The 22,825-nt window shown below is 48.2% G+C and overlaps 1 protein-coding gene across 9 annotated transcripts in view; it reads left to right on the top strand.

Moving 5' to 3' along the window:
- Positions 1–22,825, top strand: part of ADCYAP1R1 (ADCYAP receptor type I) — a 138,667-nt gene that overhangs the window by 61,038 nt on the left and 54,804 nt on the right. For all 9 annotated transcript variants that reach the window (XM_083704202.1, XM_083704204.1, XM_083704199.1 and 6 more), the window contains exon 4: positions 12,956–13,063. In XM_083704202.1, coding sequence (XP_083560328.1) covers positions 12,956–13,063 — 108 coding nt within the window. The remainder of the gene's footprint in view (positions 1–12,955; positions 13,064–22,825) is intronic.

Below are 22,825 nucleotides of genomic sequence, written 5' to 3'. Positions count from 1 at the left end.
CTCACTTATAAAAGCGAAATGAATTGCATTTCTCTCCCCCTCCCTTCCCTACTCCTATCATGAGATCCAAAGTTAAAATTAGTAGGAAAGCATCTTGGGTTGTTTTTTTTTTAGCATCTGCATGCTTGAAAACCCAAAAGGGAGAAGCCCCATTCCTCTCATTCTTTCCCAAGCAGAAAGTACCGCATTTTTCACTCTATAAGACTCACTTTTTCCCTCCTAAAAAGTAAGGGAAAATGTATGTGCATCTTATGGAGCGAATGCAGGCTGTACAGCTATCCCAGAAGCCAGAGCAGCAAGAGGGATTGCTGCTTTCACTGCGCAGCGATCCCTCTTGGTGTTCTGGCTTCTGAGATTCAGTATATATATTTTTCTTGTTTTCCTCCTCCAAAAACTAGGTGCGTCTTATGGTCTGGTAACAGGCAGAAGGTGCGTCTTATGGTCTGGTAACTGCCCATAGAAGAAGCCTAGCTAGGACTCTCATTTCTGATTATGGCAGGCGTCTCTCCTAGGTCCCGCAGGCTCCGCTCTGCCCCAAACAGTCCGCCCATTGCCTCCCTTCAGCTGTAGGGTGGCTGAGTGCGAGGAGGCAGGCAGACTCCTCCAAGGCCCCACGGAGCGTTCTGCCTCGGTTCCCCCTACCAGCGCCCGATCAGCTTGCTCCGCTGCTGTCTGTACCCAGCTGCAAGGGCCAGGGTTGTGGACGCAGAGTGAATCATTCCACCCCACACTCCAAGCAGGGCCAGGGGGAATGAATACAGCTTGCTGAAGAAAGCTTTGGAAAGGCAGGAGATTGATGAGGCATTGCAATGAAAGGGCCAAGCGAGGAGCATTCCCTCGCCACTGTGGTGCAGCCGGGAGGCACCATCTTGCTGCTGATCACAAAAGAGTTTTATTTTTTTTTCCCTTCCAAAGCGCGCATCTGTGAAATTGTCTCTCCCACAGCGCCTGGCAATGCAAAACCCAATCGCCAGCCATCTCTCTCACCAACTGCCCCAAACACGCATACTCCCATCCTTTGCTGAGTTTATTATTCACCTTCATGTTAGAACAACAACAAAGCTCGTTTGCCTTGATTGTCATCAGAAGAGGCATCACCCCACCTCCTCTGCTTTGCAGGTTGCCAGACGTCTCATCTTCCAGAGGCAGTTTAGCATGCGCATGTCTGCACATGATAATTGATGCGATCCTTTGTGTGGGGAAGGGGGATGGAGAGAACTTTTTCTCCAACATGCTAGAATCCAAGGGGAAACTGTGAAATTGATGGGGGCAGGCATCAGTTCAGGAGAAATCAAGCAGCAGATTGATCCACACAACAAACATAAGGGATTTGCAGCCACAAACTGTGGAAGTTGTTGTTTTGGGCCGACAGTTGCTTTTATTTGATCAGTTATAAGGCAGACAATTGGGACGCAGGTGGCGCTGTGAGCTAAACCACAGAGCCTAGGACTTGCTGAATGGAAGATCTGTGGTTCTAATCCCCGCAAGGAGGTGAGCTCCCATTGCTCAGTCCCTGCTCCTGCCAACCTAGCAGTTCGAAAGCATGTCAAAGTGCAAGTAGATAAATAGGTACCGCTCTGGCGGGAAGGTAAACGGTGTTTCCGTGCACTGCTCTGGTTCGCCAGAAGCGGCTTAGTCATGCTGGCCACATGACCCGGAAGCTGTACGCCTGCTCCCTCGGCCAATAAAGCGAGATGAGCGCCGCAACCCCAGAGTCGGTCACAACTGGACCTAATGGTCAGGGTTCCCTTTACCTTTAAGGCAGACAATTAATCAGCCAGAGACTAAGAAGGATATGATGGAGTTCTGAAGAGCTCATAACTCACCTTCTTCCAAACTGGGGCAGCTAAAGGAGTGCTTGTTTGCTTTGTTTTGTACCTGGACTAAGAATGTTGTTGTTGTTATTGTTACCCACCTTCACCCTAAGGTCCCAGGATGGGTTACAACGCTATAACTCACAATATTGAAAACAATTAAAAAACAGAGAGGAATGGCAAGCTAAGCTTATGGACTACTCTGAAATGGCAAAGCTGACTGGAAAACTCAGGAACCAAGAGGACAAAAACTTTAAAAAAAGAATGGGGGGGTATAATTTATCTAGGAAACCACTGCAGGCAGGTGGGAACATTAGCAGGATTTGAAACCAACTTGCAATGTAATAAATACTATGGATAATTTGGATTGATACGCAGTTGTAAAATGTTGACAATAGGACCCACGGAAGGGATGCGGGGACGTCTTGAGAGCCAGAGTAATCTCTATGTATGGATATGCATTTGGAATGTTACAAGTTTATATCTGTAAAGTCAAATAAAAATGATTTCACACAAAAAGAAAACAATTTAAAACAGCTTAAATTGCAAAAATTACGTGGGTCTTTAAAATACACACCTCACGTGTCAAAAGCCAGGGTGAACAAGAGGTCATTCTACACCAGCGGTCAGCAACCTTTTCCAGCAGGGGACCGGTCCACCGTCCCTCAGACCATGTGGTGGGCTGGATTATATTTTGAAAAAGAAGAACGAATTCCTATGCCCCACAAAAAACCCAGAGATGCATTTTAAATAAAAGCACACATTCTACTCATGTAAAAACACCAGGCAGGCCCCACAAATAACCCAGAGATGCATTTTAAATAAAAGGACACATTCTACTCATGTAAAAACATGCTGATTCCTGGACCGTCTGCGGGCCGGATTGAGAAGGCGATTGGGCTGGATTCGACCCCCGGGACTTAGTTTGCCTACCCCTGTTCTAGACTGATCTTAGCAGCCAAGAAGGTCTGCAGGAAAGAGGGTGATCCAACAGGGATCTGAGGCCAGAGGCATTTGGGGGCACTTAGACCAACACGAGTACCTTCAACTGGGCCTGGAAATGGACTGGAAACCAAGGCAGCTATGTTAAAACAGGGGTTTGGGAAGATCTGAAGGGAACCCCAGCCAACAAAATACGTCCGCTGCATCTTGGACCAACTGACGTTTCTGAGACATCTTCCGTGCTTTTGGAAACCACAGGAAGAGAAGCCGCTCTTGTGTCTGGGTCCTCCTTGCTGTTTTGCCATTGAAGCATCTGATCATCCCCTAGAGAGCCAGTGTGGTGTAGTGGTTAAGAGTGGTAGTCTTGTAATCTGGGGAACCGGGTTCGAGTCTCCGCTCCTCCACATGCAGCTGCTGGGTGACCTTGGGCCAGTCACACTTCTTTGAAGTCTCTCAGCCCCACTCACCTCACAGAGTGTTTGTTGTGGGGGAGGAAGGGAAAGGAGAATGTTAGCCGCTTTGAGACTCCTTAAAGGGAGTGAAAGGTGGGATATCAAATCCAAACTCTTCTTATGAGAGCAAGGTGCTGGACTAGAATCTAGAATCAGTGTTTCCCAACCGGTGTTCCGCGGCACACTAGTGTGCCGCGAGACTTTGCCTGGTGTGCCGTGGGAGGGAGGCGGGCTCCATGTGCTTAGAGCAACAGGCTGCCGCCCCAAGCCTCGCGCGCCCGACGGGAGCTCCTGCCGGGTGCGCAAGGCTTGTAGACACTCGCCCGAAGCACGGGGCACCCTCCGGAGGGCTCCGCGTGCTTCGGGCAACAGGCTGCCGCCCCAAGCCTCGCGCGCCCAGCGGGAGCTCCTGCCGGGCGCGCAGGGTTGCAGACACTCGCCCGAAGCACGGGGAGCCCTCCGTAGGGCTCCCTGTGCTTCGGGCAACAGGCTGCCGCCCCAAGCGGCATATAGTCAATATAGGCACAGAGTTAATTTTTTAAACATTTTCTAATGGTGGTGTGCCTCGAGATTTTTTTCATGAAACAAGTGTGCCTTTGCCCAAAAAAGGTTGGGAAACACTGGACTAGATGAGCCATTGGGCTGCTCCAGCCGACTCTTCTTACATTCTTGTGTCACTATCCTCTCGTCTCCCCAGCATTGCAGAAGCCAATGAGAGCCAACAAGCTCATACTTTGAGACAGTTGATGCCAATTATTATTATTATTATTATTATTATTATTATTATTATTATTTATTTGTAACCCGCCCATCTGGCTGGGTTTCCCTAGCCACTCTTGGCGGCTTCCAACAAAGACCAAAAATACACTCAAATGTCGCACATTAAAAACTTCCCTGAACAGGGCTGCCTTCAGATGTCTTCTGAATTTCAGGTAGTTTTTTATCTCTTTGACATCTGATGGGAGGGCATTCCACAGGGCGGGTGCCACTACCGAGAAGGCCCTCTGCCTGATTCCCTGTAGCTTTGCTTCTCGCAATGAGGAAACCGTCAGAAGGCGCTCGGAGCTGGACCTCAGCGTCCGGGCAGAACGATGGGGGTGGAGACACTCCTTCAGGTATACTGGGCCGAGGCTGTTTAGGGCTTTAAAGGTCAACACCAACACTTTGAATTGTGCTCGGAAACGTACTGGGAGCCAATGTAGGGCTTTCAAGACCGGTGTTATGTGGTCTTGGCAGCCGCCCCTAGTCACCAATCTGGCTGCCGCATTCTGGATTAGTTGTAGTTTCTGGGTCACCTTCAAAGGTAGCCCCATGTAGACATCAGGTGGGACTTGCTCCCAGCGGAGAGAATGTCTCTCTAAGCCATTTCTGCAGGAGGCACTGGAGCTCTCCAGGGTCCTGAATGTTCTCTGCTTGACTTTGAATTGTGATGTGGTGGTACCAGCTTCTCCTATGGATTTCAAGCAGTCGTAGAAGCAGACAAGGACCCAGAGGCACAGTCTCTGACCACTTTCAGAAGTCACCTCCAGTTGCTCATTAAACAGACAGGGTTTTGTGCCCACCAACCCCACCATATTTGCCCTCCATGTGGCCAAGATGGAGAGCTTCTCTGTGCACAACAGCTTCTACACACAATCTGGAACCCTGTGTAATTTGGGTTCCTGTCTGCGCTGAGGAGTTTTATGTGAACATCTGCATTTTCAGGGTCTCAATCCACAGCTCCTAGTGAACATGTGGAGGTCAGGGGGTGGAGTCGGTAATCACATTGCCATGGGGACTGCTCTCTGCTCATTTACCTATTGCATTTATATCCCACCTTTCAAGAGCTTGAGGTGGTTCACAAGGTTCTCCCCCTCCTCATTTCACCCCCACAACCCTACCTGTGAGGTAGGTGAGGCTGAAAGGCAGTGACTGGTCCAAGGTCACACAGTCAGATTCATGGCCAAGCGGGGATTTGAACCCTGATCTCTCAGGTCCTAGTCTGACACTCTAACCACTATGCCACACTGGCTCAGTGAATGTGCTTCTGAAATGCCCTTCTGTCCAATGGAGACTGTGCCCAGTTGCAAACTGCTCTGGTGCTATCCTTCTCCTCGGGCTCCTTTTTTGGTTGTTGCCGAAAAATATAAATGCGTAGCACACAGGGGAGATGCCATTATTCTCACCAACCACCACCATCCGGCCGCTTACCCTCTTTGGCTTCTGAAGAGCTTAAAACTCAACCACTTAAACCAATTAATTGTATGAGCTGGAATCGATTCCACAGTCAATTAAATCTGCATACTGGTAAAAAATACAAAGCACAGTGCTTTTCGGTGATGGATGAATGCATCGCAGCAGCCGCCAGCTTAGGAGAAACCTTTCTTCCCATATGGGAAGGAAATTAGGGGTGGTTCTTATGGTGCCTACCATGCATACGAGTAGGGGCGCGGGTGGCGCTGTGGGTTAAACCACAGAGCCTAGGACTTGCCGATCAGAAGGTCAGCGGTTCAAATCCCTGTGACGAGGTCCCTGCTCCTGCCAACCTAGCAGTTCAAAAGCACATCAAAGTGCAAGTAGATAAATAGGTACCGCTCCGGTGGGAAGTTAAACGGCGTTTCCGTGCGCTGCTCTGGTTCGCCAGAAGTGGCTTAGTCATGCTGGCCACATGACCCGGAAGTTGTACGCCGGCTCCCTCAGCCAATAAAGCGAGATGAGTGCCACAACCCCAGAGTCGGCCACGACTGGACCTGACGGTCAGGGGTCCCTTTACCCTTTACCTTTATGCCTTGGCTATGCTTGGCAGGAGACATTCCCTGTCCTGCTACCTGAGACTTTTTTAATTGGAAATGCCTGGGAGTAAACCTGGGACATTCTTCCTACAAAGCATGTGCTCTACTGCTATACTAAGGGCACCACCTCAACATATACAAGCCAGTGTGGTGTGGTGTAGTGGTTAGAGTGTCAGACTTGGACCTGGGTTCAAATCCCCATGCAGCTCTGAAGAAGAAGAAGAAGAAGAGTTTGGATTTGATATCCCGCCTTTCACTCCCCTTAAGGGCGGCTTCCAACAGAATATTAAAATACAATGATTAACCAAATATTAAAGAAGAAGAAGAGCTTGGATTTGATATCCCGCTTTATCACTACCCTAAGGAGTCTCAAAGTGGCTAACATTCTCCTTTCCCTTCCTCCCCCACAACAAACACTCTGTGAGGTGAGTGGGGCTGAGAGACTTCAGAGAAGTGTCACTGGCCCAAGGTCAGCCAGCAGCTGCAGGTGGAGGAGCGGAGATGCGAACCTGGTTCCCCAGATTACGAGACTACCGCTCTTAACCACTACACCACAATGGCCTACCTCACAAGGTTGTTGTGGCGATTAAATGAGAAGAGGGGGTCCAAGTACACCACCATGAGCTCTTGGAGAAAAGGTGGACTATAAGTGCAATAAATAAATCTGCAATGATTTACCCAACTTTTTTAAAAAAGCAAGAAAGAATATGCCTGTATTTGTAGAGGAATTCATTAAACGGTATCTTATTTTGATCTTGGAATTTCAGAAGGGTCTTGATCAGTGGCAGCGCTGAGCCAGTGGAATCCTAAATTGCATTTCCTCCCACCCTCTGGCTGGATATGAAATATGACAGCCTTTGAAAAATTATTTGCATGACATATCTTTCCCCAGTCCAGAACATGGATGCGTTTTATTTATTCATTCATACACAGACGAACACCTCTGGAAAGCCTGTGTTGTATAACGGCAGCACACAAGCCGCAGCTCTGGGAAACTCAGCTGAGCAGTCGCTCTGACTCACAAAGAGAATAGTAAATGTTGTTCCAAGAGCAGACTCTTGATGAGATGAGAACAGTTTGTGTGAGCCAAAAAGAGCCCTGCCTGCCTCTCTGCACCACCCTTCCCAAGCCCCCGATTTAATTAGCCAAGCTTTGCAGTTAAAGCCGTCTCCAATATATCCTGTGTCGTTTGTTTTCAGTGTTTCTGGCTCTGTTTGTGGTCTTGCCTGAAAGCAACACCTTTCCTTTCTCAATGTTACCTTCTCTCCATGCATCTTCTCAGCTCTCTGTCTGCCCCCTTCCTGCGTGAGAGACCCAGGCCGTGTCAGAACCACACATGGAAAGCTGCCATACCTGTTGGCATGAAGCTTGATCATCTCTGACTTTTTCCCTCAGCCATGACTCAACCAGGATTTTTCATGTCAGGCCTTGGAGAAACCAAGGCAAGTGGCCACATTTGGCAAGTGGCTAAATACTCCATGGGATGTGGGCGGCACTGTGGGTTAAACCACAGAGCCTAGGACTTGAAGAAGATTTCTAAATGTGGAAATCTCTCATAGAAGCTGCAAAGCATGGCATCACTGAGATACAGAAGGGTGAGTGCTGAGCTCTGGAAAGAGAAAAATACAGTTGTTTGGAAGTTAAAAGAACAGACTGTAAGCCCGTGTTTGAATAAGTATGTGACTGTAAATATTATGTTTTAATTCATCTACAATTATAAGCTTCTGCAAGTAAAGTTTTTGAATGCTGAAGTCTGGACATTGCTTTAATTTCCAAAGAAGGGTGTCAGTCATATTGTATATGATTTGAGCTCCTTAGCTGCATTTTCGCTACCCTTACTTCATCATGGCCTGATCTGAAAGGCTCTTCTTATGGCCTTACGTTTGCCAAGGAGCCTACATTATGGAAATCAGGTTAGTATTCAGTGAACCTCACCCCAGTATTTTATCCAGTTCTGCGACTTCCCTTTTAAGCGCTCTGTCCTGATCAACTAGCTCTGGTGCACTGGAAGCCATTAAAACTTCTGCATGGTTGTGTCTTGTTGTTGTTGTTCTTTTAAAACCTTTACCTATTTTGGTTGTTGTTAAAAGCGAGAGCATGAGCTCAGAATAAACTATCCAACAGCCGGGAATAATGCGAGCAACTTGGACGGAATAAAAGGTTTCTCCTTTCCCAGTTGCAGATAAGAGATCCCATCCTTTCAAAAACCCATTTTCCCATGTGTGAAATATTTTGCTATGTAAATGACTTGGCGCCGGCGTTACCTTTTGAGACGCTATTGAGAGGACTTGAAAGAGGAGCCTTTTTTCACACTTCTGTTGTGAAGGGTTAGCTTTATGAATAAGAGCCTGGGAGAAGAAAGCGCTGTTCCTAAAGCTGGCAGAGAAATGTGGTGCAAACGCAATGCGCTGGCTACCTCTTCGCTTTCCCCATGTGTTCAATGCACCATTGACTCACAGGGACGCATGCTCACAACCTGATTCTGTGCGCACGATCTGGAAGTCAGTTCCAGGGATGTCAGTGGGGATGTATTGACGAGCCATTGCATGCCCATTACCAGTGGGCCAAGAAGGAAATTTAGGTCATAAGGAAAGTGGCCACAGCTCAGTGGTAGAACGTCTGCTTTCCAGGCAGAAGGTCCCATGTTTGATTCCCGGCATCTCCTGGAAAATCTCCTGCTATTCAGACATGTTTCACCAATACACAAGGACCCATTATTGATGAAGGTGGCAGGTAGAATGCAATAATAATATAATAATAATAATTTATTATTTATACCCCGCCCATCTGGCTGGGTCCCCCCAGCCACTCTGGGCGGCTTCCAACAAAACACTAAAATACAATAACCTATTAAACATTAAAAGCTTCCCTAAACAGGGCTGCCTTCAGATGTCTTCTAAAAGTTTGGTAGTTATTTTTCTCTTTGACATCTGGTGGGAGGGCATTCCACAGGGCGGGCGCCACCACCGAGAAGGCCCTCTGCCTGGTTCCCTGTAACCTCACTTCTTGCAATGAGGGAACCGCCAGAAAGCCCTCGGCGCTGGACCTCAGTGTCCAGGCTGAACGATGAAGGTATACTGGACCGAGGCCATTTAGGGCTTTAAAGGTCAGCACCAACACTTTGAATTGTGCTCGGAAACGTACTGGGAGCCAATATAGGTCTTTAAAGACCGGTGTTATATGGTCTCAGTGGCCGCTCCTAGTCACATGTCTAGCTGCCGCATTCTGGATTAGTTGTAGCTTCCTGGTCACCTTCAAAGGTAGCCCCATGTAGTGCACATATCCCAATTAAAGGAATAAGGCTGGGGATTCCTGCCCCCCTCTAATAGTAGCACCAAAAGCTTGTCTTTTATGTTATAGCCCTGATGGAAAACTCATGCACTGAATAAGAGGCGCCCAGGGAATGGATATTATAGCAATGTGTTTTTTTAAATGCCTTACACGCTTCAAAGAACTCCCAGACCAGAACAATCTTGAAACCTGTTTTTACAGTTTTTGTTTGCAATTATGCACTTTTCCATTATGGTTCTTCGCCATCTGTGCATTTGTCATTTGTGTAACATCTGTAATGATAAGGATAACCTCCTTTCATACCAGTTTCTTCTGCATGAAATTAGACTCCTGTATAGAGAAGCTTAAGGACAAGAGTGGCGCTGTGGGTTAAACCACAGAGCCTAGGACTTGCCGATCAGAAGGTTGGCGGTTTGAATCCCCGCGACGGGGTGAGCTCCCATTGCTCAGTCCCTGCTCCTGCCAACCTGGCAGTTCGAAAGCACATCAAAGTGCAAGTAGATAAATAGGTACCACTCCGATGGGAAGGTAAACAGTGTTTCCGTGCTTCTCTGGTTTGCCAGAAGCGGCTTAGTCATGCTGGCCACATGACCCGGAAGCTGTACGCCGGCTCCCTCGGACAGTAAAGCGAGATGAGCGCCGCAACCCCAGAGTCGGCCATGACAGGACCTAATGGTCAGGAGTCCCTTTACCTATAGAGAAGCTTATTCACAGAACCCATGGCAATACATGAGCTTACGAAGAGTCATCAAGAGTACCCTTTGCAGACAGACAGCTTCTCCTCTCTGCATTTTTAATTGGGTTTCAAATACCTAAGTAAAAACTGTGCAAGGCCCATGATTCAGTTCAGGGCCTGGATCCATGTCAGATCAGGGCCATTCCGTTGCACCAGACTGGAGGGGATAGATGGACATTCACAGTCCCCAGTGGAAAGTTTCAGCATATTGTCACTAATAATAATAATAATAATAATAATAATAATATTCCCCAGTCACTCTAGGCGGCTTCCAATGCAACATCAAAATACAATAACCTATTAAACATTAAAAGCTTCCCTAAACAGGGAAGCCTTCAGATGTCTTCTAAAAATCTGGGAGTTGTTTTCCTCTTTGACATCTGGTGGGAGGGCGTTCCACAGGGCGGGTGCCACTATTGAGAAGGCCCTCTGCCTGGTTCCCTGTAGCTTGACTTCTCGCAGGGAGGAAACCACCAGAAGGCCCTTGGTGCAGGACCTCAGTGTCCGGGCAGAACGATGGGGGTGAAGAAGCTCCTTCAGGTATACTGGACCAAGGCGGCACACTTTGAATTGTGCTCAGAAACGTACTGGATCTCAGGGGTCCAGGATTGGCTGCAGCTAGGAACATCAACTTGTGGCCTCTTGTGGTTTACATCAACTGGTATTCAGAAGCATTGCTGTCTGTGGAAGCAGAGCGTAGCCATAAAGGCTAGTCGCCTTTGATAGCCCTTTCCTCCATGAATTTCTCTAATCCTCTTTTAAAGTCACCTACCTGTAGGTTGGTGGCCCTCACTTCTTCCATAGTTCTAAGCTTTAATTATGTGCTGTGTGAAGGACTTTCTTCTACGTGTACTGACAGCTACCTGACTGTGTCCTGAGGGTCAAGTGTCTTGCTGCTAGGAAACCCGGGTTTCTCAGTACTGCTGCCCACGAGGCTGCCTGCTTGCATCTAATTCACTTGCCGGTAGCTCACTCTGGTAAAATTAAATCATGTTAATCCATCCCTATCATCTGAGTGCTGGAGGGGATGCTCAGAACAGACTTCCCACCTCCACATGGAGCGGTTGTGGCATTTGGGATTCGATTGTAAATCTGAGATGGCAAACCAGATGGTCCCAACACAGCCTGTGTAACTCTTATTTCTGTTTTCACTGGCTCCTTCATAAATACCTTATTCACTACCTCTTGGTTGCAGCCATATCAACAATAGCTGGAAGCTGGGGAAAAACCCCTGTTTTTTCCAACTGCAAATTGGTATGGGCGCATTGGGTGGCTGACTCTCATTGAAAGATTAATGCACGATACCCAGAAAGCGAGGGGCTAAACAACATCTAATCAATTTGACATGGTACAGTTTCCATTCCTGACGTTCCTAAATGCTTCTCCCGAGGGTTTGTGACCTCCCATGACCCATCCTGAGCTTTGGAGAAGCTATATAGCTGTTTTACTCATTGCTTCTCTGATTTCCGCGCTTGATACGTCTTTCCAGATATATGGAAATAATATACTGTAATCACAGCACGTGAGAGACCTGCAATTGTTTTTTTTTATTGTTGTTGTTCTTTATTGTAATGTGATTTCCAAATTCAGCAAACAAACCGTCCATCATTCTTAGGAGCCTTGGGTTTTGCCAGTAGAGAAAGGGCAATGAAATAATGGTAAAAAACAGAGGTGGGGAAGAACCGCAGCTCCAGTGGCTGAATTTGGCCCTTCAAGCCCTCTTTATGTGGCCCTTGGGACTCTCCCTAGGCAGCACACCATTCCCAGCCACACATCCTCCTCCTTGAGCATTGTAGCCTGGATGGAATGTGTCCTTGAACTATGATAATTCCTCTTGTTTCCCTGGGTGAAGGACAGAGAGGAGTTTGTGAATGTGTATAGAAACTAGCTTGCTGTACAAAGGTGGGGTCTACATTCATTGCTCTGACCACTATTGCCTCTTCCATTATTTGTAAGCAGCCCTGGAAGTTTGTTCTTGGGCTGAGAATGATCGCTCCCCACTTAAAACGGGGGGCGCCCTTTGCGTGGACGCGTGCAGCCCCTAGATCTGGAGCGGCTCCAACAGCATAGGCTTGGCTTTGCCTTCCCTCAGGTGGGATACGTGGAGGTCTCCTCCTACCTCAGTCAGTTGTCCAATCCCACCTGGGGGAAGCGTTGCCAAGGAGACCAGGCCAGGTAGGGGAGGGATTACCTGCCCACACAATAGAGGGAGGATCTTACCTGGGAATCCTCACTTGGCTCCAGAGCTTCTCCCACCCTACCCACCCTCAGTTAATGTCTTATTTTGCAGGTTAACTTTTCTTCACAGGTTTTGCAGGTTAACTTTTCTTCACAGGTATGCGGGTGCTGCTACGTTAAGGTCGCTGTTAAAGGGCTGGAAAGGAATTTCCCTGCATTGGCAGGTTTCGCCTTTCCCGTAGCAAAACGTCACAACTTTGGCGGGATCAGGCCTTGGGCAGAATCCTTTTGTCCATCTTACTCTTTGCGGCGGCGATACCAGGGTTCCCCGTTAAAGGGGTTTTCTGAAGGGAGGCTTTGACCGTACGCCGAAAGGTCGTCATTGCTCTCCCCTGCGGCGGTGGCGTTACGGGTCGGCTATCTCTGCTTGAACATATGTTCTCCAGAGCTGGCCCATCCCCCCCCCACACACACACACTGGATAACCCTGATGCTCCCTAGGTCCCCGGCTGGGGACTGGGGAGGGAGAACACCCAATGCCTGAGCCAAGGTCTACCCACATTTGAAATGTAATAAAGTTGTGGCCAATTTAATCCCATAGCACGTTGTCTTGAGTCGTTATTCCACATGATGGGGGGACCGTGCGGGATCTGGGGACTCCGCCTGTCCACGCAATGGTTCTTCACCTCTGACATATATGGAGAGCAAATGGGGCGGCTTGACTCAACCTGCAATGCTTTTAATCACTTGACCTTTTTTCCCCTTTCACAGGATGCCCAGGGATGTGGGATAACATTACCTGTTGGAAGCCTGCCTTTGTGGGTGAGGTCGTCTTCGTCAAATGCCCGGCACTCTTCACAATGGTCAACTTCGATGACGGTAACGTTGCCTGAATCTTCGTTGTTCTTGTGCCGTAGATTTGCCTTACCTTTCCCGCCCCGACCTGGCCACAGTGATCCATGCGACGGTCACCTCCAGGCTTGACTACTGTAATTCGCTCTGTACGGGGCTGCCCTTGAAGCTGTCCCAGAAACTTCAGCGGGTGCAGAATGCTGCAGCGAGGCTCCTCACGGGGTCTCTGCCATGGGAGCGTATTCACCCAGTGCTTTTCAAGCTGCACTGGCTCCCGGTGGAGTACAGGGTCAGATTTAAGGTGCTGCTTTTTACCTTTAAAGCCCTTCACAGCCTAGGACCCTCGTACCTACAGGACCCCCTCTCCCGGTATGCCCCACAGAGAGCCTCAAGGTCCATAAATAGCAACACCCTAGTGGTCCTGGGCCCTAAGGAAGTTAGATTAGCCTCAAGCAGAGCCAGGGCCTTTTCAACTCCGGCTCCGGCCTGTTGGAACGGTCTGCCTCATGAGACCAGGGCCCTGCAGGATCTGATTTATTTCTGCAGGGCCTGTAAGACAGAGTTGTTCCGCCTGGCCTTTGGCTTGGAGCCAATTTGATTCCCTCCCCTCTTTCTTTTTTCTTTTCCTTTCTCCTCCTGCAATGAGGTTTCAATATTTTAATGTTGTATTTTAATTTTGTTTTTAAGTTGTATTCATTCAATTTGTTTTTATTATTGTTTGTTAGCCACCTTGAGCCCGGCCTTGGCTGGGGATGGCGGTGTATAAATAAAAATTATTATTATTATTATTATTAAATGAGAGCTTTGCTCCTTGTATGGTGGCCTGGAATGCTCAAACCAAGCAAGACGCAACTGCGCACAGGCAATAACACACCTGTCAGGGACTGGGCAGAGGAGGAATGGTGGAGACCACCTCCCTATCCTGACTCTTCCAGGGAGGCGAAAGAGGATGACAGTATAGATTTACAACAGGGGTTTGAGGGAGGTCACAGCTCAGAGGCAGAAGAGGGGGAAAGCTGGGAAATCACAGGAGAGCTGGAAAATCACCCGGCTGATACATTGTCATTAGAAAGCATTCCAGACCCTCCATCTCCCAGAACCCGGTGAGCCTTGAAAGTAGAAGAGCAAAGAGCTCAAAGACAGAGGGCATGTAGCAGCATCCGTAGAAGTGACGACTGAGGAAGTGGGAGAAACGGGGGTGGAGATTCACTTAGGACAACACCATTATCCAAGAGGCTGAGTTCTATAGCCTCTCTCTGCGAAGATGGAAATAATAAAAAAAAAACTTGTCCTTGTCTTTATACTTTCCTGAGCAACCAGCCGGGAGCTGCTGACAGCATCCTGACATTACCTGAAACACTAAGACAATGGTTCTCAAACAGTTGTTGTTGGACTACAACTCCCATTATCCCTGACCACTGGTCCTGCTAGCTAGGGATGATGGGAGTTGTAGTCCAGCAACAGCTGGGGAACCAAGTTTGAGAAACACTGCACTAAGACCTAGGAGTAATCCAAGGCCAGTATTCACAGAACGTGTCCTGGGAAAGGGCCATAGCTCAGGGGTAGAGCTTTCGATTTGCCCACAGGTCTTGAATTCAATTGCCGGGATCTCCAGGTAGAACTGGGGAAGACTCTTCCTGAAACCCTGGAGAATCACTTCCAGTCTGTGTAGACAACACTAAGCTAGATGGAGCAATGGTCTGACTCAGTATAAAGCAGGTTCCTTTGTTCCTGATCAGGAGCTTACCAAAACATGGACCACTGTGATACTTCTGTGATACATCTGTCATGGATGCTTTAGTTGAGATTCCTGTGTTGCAGGTGGTTGGATTAGATGACCCTTGAAGTCCCTTCCAACTACAATTCTATGATACTTTTGCTGCTGGTGGTGGTGGGATTACAAAGCTATGGTACTATTAACCTGACTGTATGCTTGTGAAACGTGGACCACTTATAAACGCCATCTCCAACTGCTCGAAAAATTCCATCAACGGTGTCTCCAAAAAATAGTACACATCACTTGGGAAGACAGGCAAACTAATACCAGTGTACTGGAAGAAGCAAATATCACCAGCAATGATTCTTCAACATCCACTTTGTTGGACTGGTCATGTTGTGCGGATGTCTGGCTGTCGTCTTCCAAAGCAACTACTCTATTCCAAACTTAAAAATGGAAAGCGTAATGCTGGTGGTCAACAAAAGAGGTTTAAAGACTGTCTCAAGGCAAATCTTAAAAAATGTAGTATAAACACTGACAACTGGGAAACACTGGCCTGAGAGTGCTCAAATTGTAGAACAGCCTTCACCAAAGGTGTCATGGGCTTTGAAGATGCTCGAACTCAGGATGCAAGGGAGAAACGTGCTAAGAGGAAGGCACGCTTGGCAAATCCACACCGTGATCAACCTCTGCCCGGGAACCAATGTTCCCACTGTGGAAGGACATGTGGATCCAGAATTGGCCTCCACAGTCACTTACGGACTCATTGTTAAAGCCGTGTTTATGGAAGACAATCTTACTCAGCTACGAGGGATCGCCGAAGAAGAAGAAACCACCCCATCAGCTGCTTTATGGATGTACTTATGTACAGCATTTATACCCCACCCTTCAGCCAAAAATGGGTCTCAGAGTGGCTTGCAGAAATCAATATTACGACAGTCCCTGCCCTTTGGCTGTTCATTCACATCAGGCCGAAATTCAGTTTTGGAAGGACAAGGCCAGAATCAATTGCCTTTTTTCCCCCTTTTCTTTGATGAGGGCAAATCATGAAAGAAAGTAATATTTTCTATCCCGACCGACAGCTGGTGAGGTGGGACTGATCCGCAGATACAATCACCAACATGTGTTACATTTTTTTTCTTATCAGTTCCTCCCCGATAACCAACAGCAGGCCTGGAGTCTCCATGGCAACGGCTGGGATCTTTTGAAAGCGATGAGCAGGCTTGTTACCCATGAGGCCGGCGGCTCCGCTAACATCAATCAAAGCCTTGGAACGAAAAAGAAGCAAAATATATAGAAACTAGTCCAAGGAACAAGAGGAACTTGACGCAGAAGAGGAATTTGGTCCAGAACTAAGGCACTACATTATTTGGTGGCTTTGTCTATTTTTAAAACCAGGGGTGGCTAACCTGTGGCCATCCCACTTTGGCTGAACTACAATTCCCATAAGTCCCAGCTAGAGCATGGCACATGGTGAGGGATGATGGGAGTTGTGTGTTATGGACTGGTTGGACGCAGAGGAATGGTGGGAAGAATTAGCCAGGGAACCCCCAAGGGGAGAAGGCTCAGAGTCCAGGGACTGGGGGTGGGACAACAGTGAGTGATCAGAGGGAGAAGACTGGGAATAGAAGGCAGCAGAAGCTGACTGTGCTGGTCCCGACGGTCAACCGTATGGTGAGGTCTGAGTCCAGTCCAAGGTCAAGGGTCCAGTATGGGGGCTGTCTGTCAAAGGTGAGGCGGGGTCCAAGGCAGGGAGTTGGGCAAGGTCAGGAACTCTGGCAGAAGAGCAGGACAGGGTGCAGGCAGGAACAGGCTACCAACAATGTTGCTTCCGCAACCTGGGACTAGGGCTGACTGGGTTTTATCTGCCCCAAGGCATAGGGTGGCCCCGATCCACAGGTGACTCGCCTCTCCTGGCCTGGAGGCAAGCACTCCTCCTGCAGGAACTTAGTTCCCTCTGCCTCTTTGCCCTGAGCCTCTGCAGCTCAGGAGAGGCTGGAGGGTTACCGGACCCAGAGGCAACCTCCTCTTCCCTGACGGGGCTGAGAGTGGAGCACCTGCAGGCAATGGGTCCTCCATCACCTCAGGAGCCAGAGCAGACTCAGCTGATGCCTGTACCTAAGGATCCAGCACAGGTGAGGACCCTTCAGGCTCAGGCCCCAGCCCCGGCTCAGCTGGTTCTGGAGGCGGGAACTCTTGTGCAGGCTGGGATTCTTCAGGTTCAGCCTCTGAGTCCGAATCCCAGGCCATCACACTGATGAGGTAATGGGGCTTAGTGAGCAGGGAGAGTCTGTGACAGAGAGAAGTCCAAAATCAGAAACAGAAACAGGATAGCTCCCCTCCTCCCTGGTCTCCCAGAACCAGGAGAGGCATGAAGATGGCGGAGGAGAAGTCAACTTCACATAGGCATAGTCTCAGATTGCTTGGGGGGAAACCCTGAAGAGGAGGAGACACAGGTAAATCTGGGGAGGTGGGGACCTTTAGTCTCTGCAACTGTTTCATGGGAGCAAGACCTGACAAAGATGAGTTGCTGTGCTCATTAGGGCTGACGCTCCTTTGTGGATCCTGTTTGGTAATAAAGAGAAACTCACTCTGTGTGATTTTCTGCTGCTCATTGTAGTCCAGGAATGTCTTGGGGCCCACAAGTCGGCCAGCTCTGTTGAAAACAGCAGCAGCAGCAACCACCCATATTGGCCATCTTCCTAGAACATTCCATTTGAGGTTCAGACGTTCCAAACCCAATGAAATATTGCTGCGTGTGACCTTCAGGCCTATCTATTTTCAGGGAAGTCGCTCTTCTCTCCCTCCCACCCCTTGAGAGTTAAGAAAGATTTGCGAAAACAAGTTCTTCTTGTCAAAAAGGGATGAAGGCACATCTGTAGCTCATGACACAGGACTTGTCACCAGAATAACGCACTGTCACTGGTTCCTTTTAACAGGAGATGGCAGTCCCTGGCTCTCACTCTCTCTGTCTTGAGCAAGCCTGACAGTACCCTGGCATCCTTATCCTCATTAAAACTGCTTCGGGAGGGGTCTTTCAGAGCATGAGACATCTTGGGAGAGAGAAGGCTTAACCCTTTCTTTGCTCTCCACTTCTCCACTCATAATTGCTCCCCAAGGCCTCACAGTTGAGTGGTTTCAAACATTTACGTGTAGCGCCTTTGCAGAGGCGGTTTTAGGGTCGCTCAACCAGGGCGGTGCCACCGGGCATCGTACTGCAGGGGGTGCCACAACAATGCTTTGTAATGGAGCGCGAAAGGTGGGTGGCACTGAATTTTAGCATCACGCAGGACACTGCTGAAATTTGAGAGCCCAAAATCCACCGCAGGCCATTGCTTTCCTTCACACCAACACCTCCTCAGTCTGATATTTGGGGCAAGACAGAGCAAGCGGGGAAATTACTCTTGTAGTCATAGCACAGGGCACAGAAAGTTATCTTCTATTGAGTCGAACCACTGGTCCAACTGGTTCAGTAGTGTCTAGCCTGATTGGCAGAAACTCTACAAGGTTTCAGGCAGGAGTTGGCGACGCTGGGTTTCGAACCTCAGACCTTTGGCAGGCGAAGCTGAATCTTCAGGACTGAGCTATGTTCCTTGCCATGTAAGAACACAGAATGCTCTGCTGGGTTTCAAATGTGCTTTGCGTCACCTCGGAAGCACAGCATAAGAGGGATCTGCTCTGGTCCAGTCCTCCTTCCAAGGATGGAACTTGGAGAGGAGCCTGGGAACCAATCCAGTGGTTGGGTTTATTTTTATTTATACCCAGCCTTCCCCCCTGATGGTTCTCAAGACGGGTTGCTCTGAATTCAGAGTGCACTGAGTTCCTCTGAAGTTCAGCAGTACATGAAAGGGCTACAGCTCTCCCAAGCTCTGAGCTGGGGAAGGGGATGGAGAATTGTCCCCACTATCACGTTGGGCTTCCGAGGCACTCAGATCACCTCCAGAGTAGAAGACGACCCAGAGGATGTTCCCCTGGCTTTCTCCCCCAGTTCCTAGAATCATAGAATCATAGAGTTGGAAGAGACCACAAGGGCCATCGAGTCCAACCCCTTGCCAAGCAGGGAACACCATCAGAGCACTCCTGGCATATGGTTGTCAAGCCTCTGCTTAAAGACCTCCAAAGAAGGAGACTCCACCACACTCCTTGGCAGCAAATTCCACTGTCGAACAGCTCTTACTGTCAGGAAGTTCTTCCTAATGTTTAGGTGGAATCTTCTTTCTTGTAGTTTGGATCCATTGCTCCGTGTCCACTTCTCTGGAGCAGCAGAAAACAACCTTTCTCCCTCCTCTATGTGACATCCTTTTATATATTTGAACATGGCTATCATATCACCCCTTAACCTCCTCTTCTCCAGGCTAAACATGCCCAGCTCCCTTAGCCGTTCCTCATAAGGCATCGTTTCCAGGCCTTTGACCATTTTGGTTGCCCTCCTCTGGACACGTTCCAGTTTGTCAGTGTCCTTCTTGAACTGTGGTGCCCAGAACTGGACACAGTACTCCAGGTGAGATCTGACCAGAGCAGAATACAGTGGCACTATTACTTCCCTTGATCTAGATGCTATACTCCTATTGATGCAGCCCAGTTCCAAGTTAAGGAGGACAGCTAGGGGTGAACGCGCTTGGTGGAGGTGGTAGGGATGCTTGCTATGGATGTAGCCAGTGTGGTGTAGTGGTTAGGAGCAATGGACTCGTAACCATTGAACCATTGAACCGGGTTCGCTTCCCCGCTCCTCCACACGTAGCTGCTGGGTGACCTTGGGCCAGTCACACTTCTCTGAAGTCTCTCAGCCCCACTCACCTCACAGAGTGTTTGTTGTGGGGGAGGAAGGGAAAGGAAAATGTTAGCCGCTTTGAGACTCCTTCGGGTAGTAATAAAGTGGAATATCAAATCCAAACTCTTCTTCTTCTCCTCCTCCTTCCTGTGTTTGATGCTTTCATTTGTTGAAAGGTGCCCAGAGTGGCTGGGACCACCCAGTCAGATGGGCAGCATATAAATTATTATTACATTGTCATTATGGTGGGCACCTTTGTGCACCTCTGATTCACAAAATCAAGCGTTGGAAGGGACCCAGGGGTCATCTAGTCCAGCCCCCTGAAATGCAGGAATCATGGCTAAGTCATATGATAATTATGAGTTTTTAAAGAAAGATTATTATATTTATATCCCACCTTTTGTCCCTTAGAAACTTGCCTGTGGAAGCAAGTCTTCAATTATTGGCTATCATTGTGGCATAGATTACCAAACCACTACCTTGTCCAATGCTTATGGCGAGATGAATTCTCTAGCCTTTGGACTAGTAGAATTCATGCCAAACTCCTGAGTTATGGAATCTCTCCTTCAGATTCCCTAAAACTAGACCAAATTACTGCTCAAAGACTGATCCGCCAAAGACTGGATGATATCGATCTACAGCGAAATTATATGCTGGGGGGAGGTGTTTGTTCGCCTCAGAACATTGGTATCACTTTAACCTACTGCGTTCCATCATACCTCTCCTCCCTTTCGACTGTTGCCCATAGACTAGCCTTCACCAAAGCGAGGTTCAACGTTTTTCCCTCCAACGTCCTGAGACATAGATTCTCAAAGGGCCAAGCCCCCGCCATGTGCGAATGTGATAAGGAGACACCGGAGTCGCTCCAGCACATTATGTTCACTTGCCCCCTGTTCAATGTGCCATGGGCAAATTTGTTGGGATCAATCATACAGAAACTAGAGGGTACCCCACCAAAATCCCACCTTGCCCAAATCTTGCAGAATAAGGATACTCATACGACCCTGAAAGTGGCAAGGTTCCTGGTCGCTGTCCTTACCCAAAAGCGACGCCAAGGAGCACTACAAGCTAACTAAGGCGTAGTATGCCATTCTATCTTATAGTATTTTATTGTTATAGTGGTGTTTTAGCGGCTGTTTTCCCCACGTGCACAAGTTGTTATTTATGTGTCGTTTTTACCTGTATGGGCCTATGGCCGTAAATAAAATTACTTACTTACTTACTTACCTTTTGTCCCAGGAGCTTGGTGTCAATGGTTCTCCTCCTTCCCTTTTTATCCTCTCAACAACCTTGCGAGGTAGGTTCAGCTAAGAGACAGTGACTGGCCCAAGCTCCATGGCCAAATGGGGAGATTTGAACCCTGTCTCACAGGACCCGACCCAAAACTCTTAACCCCTACACTTCCATTGCCCATCTGTATCAGATAGTTGTCACTTGATGGTGCTTGACCCCCACTGAGGATTTTCTCTCTTATCCACTGGTTTCTTGGGTAAAGTGCAGGTTCTGATCCTTGACTGTAACTGCTTTGCATGGTGTGGGGTATTGTGGATGAATAACATGGCCTCCGGGTGTGATCTTCTGTAAGCCGCATGAGAGACGTGAGTTTGTTGTTCGAAGCTGCGAAGTCAGCATGCGGTGAGCAACTGCCCAACAATTACGTCTACCAAGAGACTTCAGGCAATTGGTATTGACGTTGATGGTCAATGAAGAGTAGGGTGAATCCAATTAAACGTCCAGAGGCTTAATGTATCAACCCAAATCAGGCTGATGGAGAAATACTAAAAGCTCCAGATACATAAGCAGCATCTTTCGGAGCACTTCCCTTCTCTGGGAACTGAAATCTGAGTGACGTGAAGGAACAGACCAATGCATTGTTACCTGAGTAGCGTATTGGCCCGAATATAAGCCGCACTCCCCCCCCCCCAAAAAAAAAAATTACAACCGTGAAAAGTTAAAGTGAGGCTTAAATTTGCGAACTTACAAAAATTGGCTTTTACGATAACACTGCTGAAACAGACATAAGGACCCAAAAAATGTTTTATTGCCGATTTGTGAGCTTGAGACTGTTGTGCAATCAATTCTAATGTCATTCATCACTTTCCCTGTATTTTACAGTGCAGTGTTGATTTTTTATTTGCATTTACGGTGCTACGAACAGGTGTTTAACCCATTTGCGGGTCCTCTCTAGTACCCATAAGATTTTCTTCTACATTTGCCATTTACAGGTGTGAGTGCCTGCAGAATTTTAAGGAAGCAGCTTATATTCGGGTATTGTCTCTCCCCTCCCCTTTGAATTTTAAAGGTGCAGCTTATTTGCGGGTGCGGCTTATATTTGGGGCAATACGGTAGAAGGGGGATGAACATGATTGAGACATAGAGATTCATTCACTTGGGGGTTTTTGAACTTCCTTCTTTCAGGGTATTTTTTCCACAGTCACCTGTCTCCCAGGGAGTCCTACCACCAGTGGTGTAGCAAGGTCAGGTGGTACCCGGTGCGGAAAATTTCTTGTCCCCCCCCCCCACAAACATTGAAATCTAGTTGGACTCTCAAGAGACTGTGATCTACTCACAGCATAAAAAGATTGGCCGTGATCTACCCATTGTCATTGCAAGGAGGAAGGCTTTTTTTTTTAGGGTTGTAGGGTTTGTGTCCTGAGTGGAGAGAGCTTCTGCTTCTCTCCTTTCCTCCACCCTCTACTTGTTTGCTCTCCTGCCTCCTTCCCATCCCTTCCCTGCCTGCATGACTCCTCCATAAACACACAAGACGTAACGGGCTGTACTTTTGAATAAATAAGGTATACTATTCATTGTATCAAAGCAGAGACATCACCTTGCCGACAAAGGTCCATATAGTTAAAGCTCTGGTTTTCCCAGTAGTGATGTATGGAAGTGAGAGCTGGACCGTAAAGAAGGCTGATTGCCAAAGAAGGGATGCTTTTGAATTATAGTCTGGAGGAGACTCTTGAGAGTCCCATGGACTGCAAGAAGATCAAGCCTATCCATACTGAAGGAAATCAGCCCTGAGTGCTCACTGGAAGGACAGATCCTGAAGCTGAGGCTCCAATACTTTGGCCACCTCATGAGAAGAGAAGACTCCCTGGAAAAGGCCCTGATGTTGGGAAAGATGGAGGGCACAAGGAGAAGGGGACAACAGAGGATGAGATGGCTGAACAGTGTTCTCGAAGTTACCAGCACGTGTTTGACCAAACTGCGGGAGGCAGTGGAAGACAGGAGTGCCTGGCGTGCTCTGGTCCATGGGGTCACGAAGAGTTGGACATGGCCAAACAACTAAACAACAACA

Source organism: Podarcis gaigeae, assembly GCF_964106915.1.
Source record: "Podarcis gaigeae genome assembly, chromosome: 12".
Classification (NCBI taxonomy): Eukaryota; Metazoa; Chordata; class Lepidosauria; order Squamata; family Lacertidae; genus Podarcis; species Podarcis gaigeae.
Note: the sequence above shows the minus strand (reverse complement) of the source record. Positions and strands in the feature narration are given on the sequence as shown.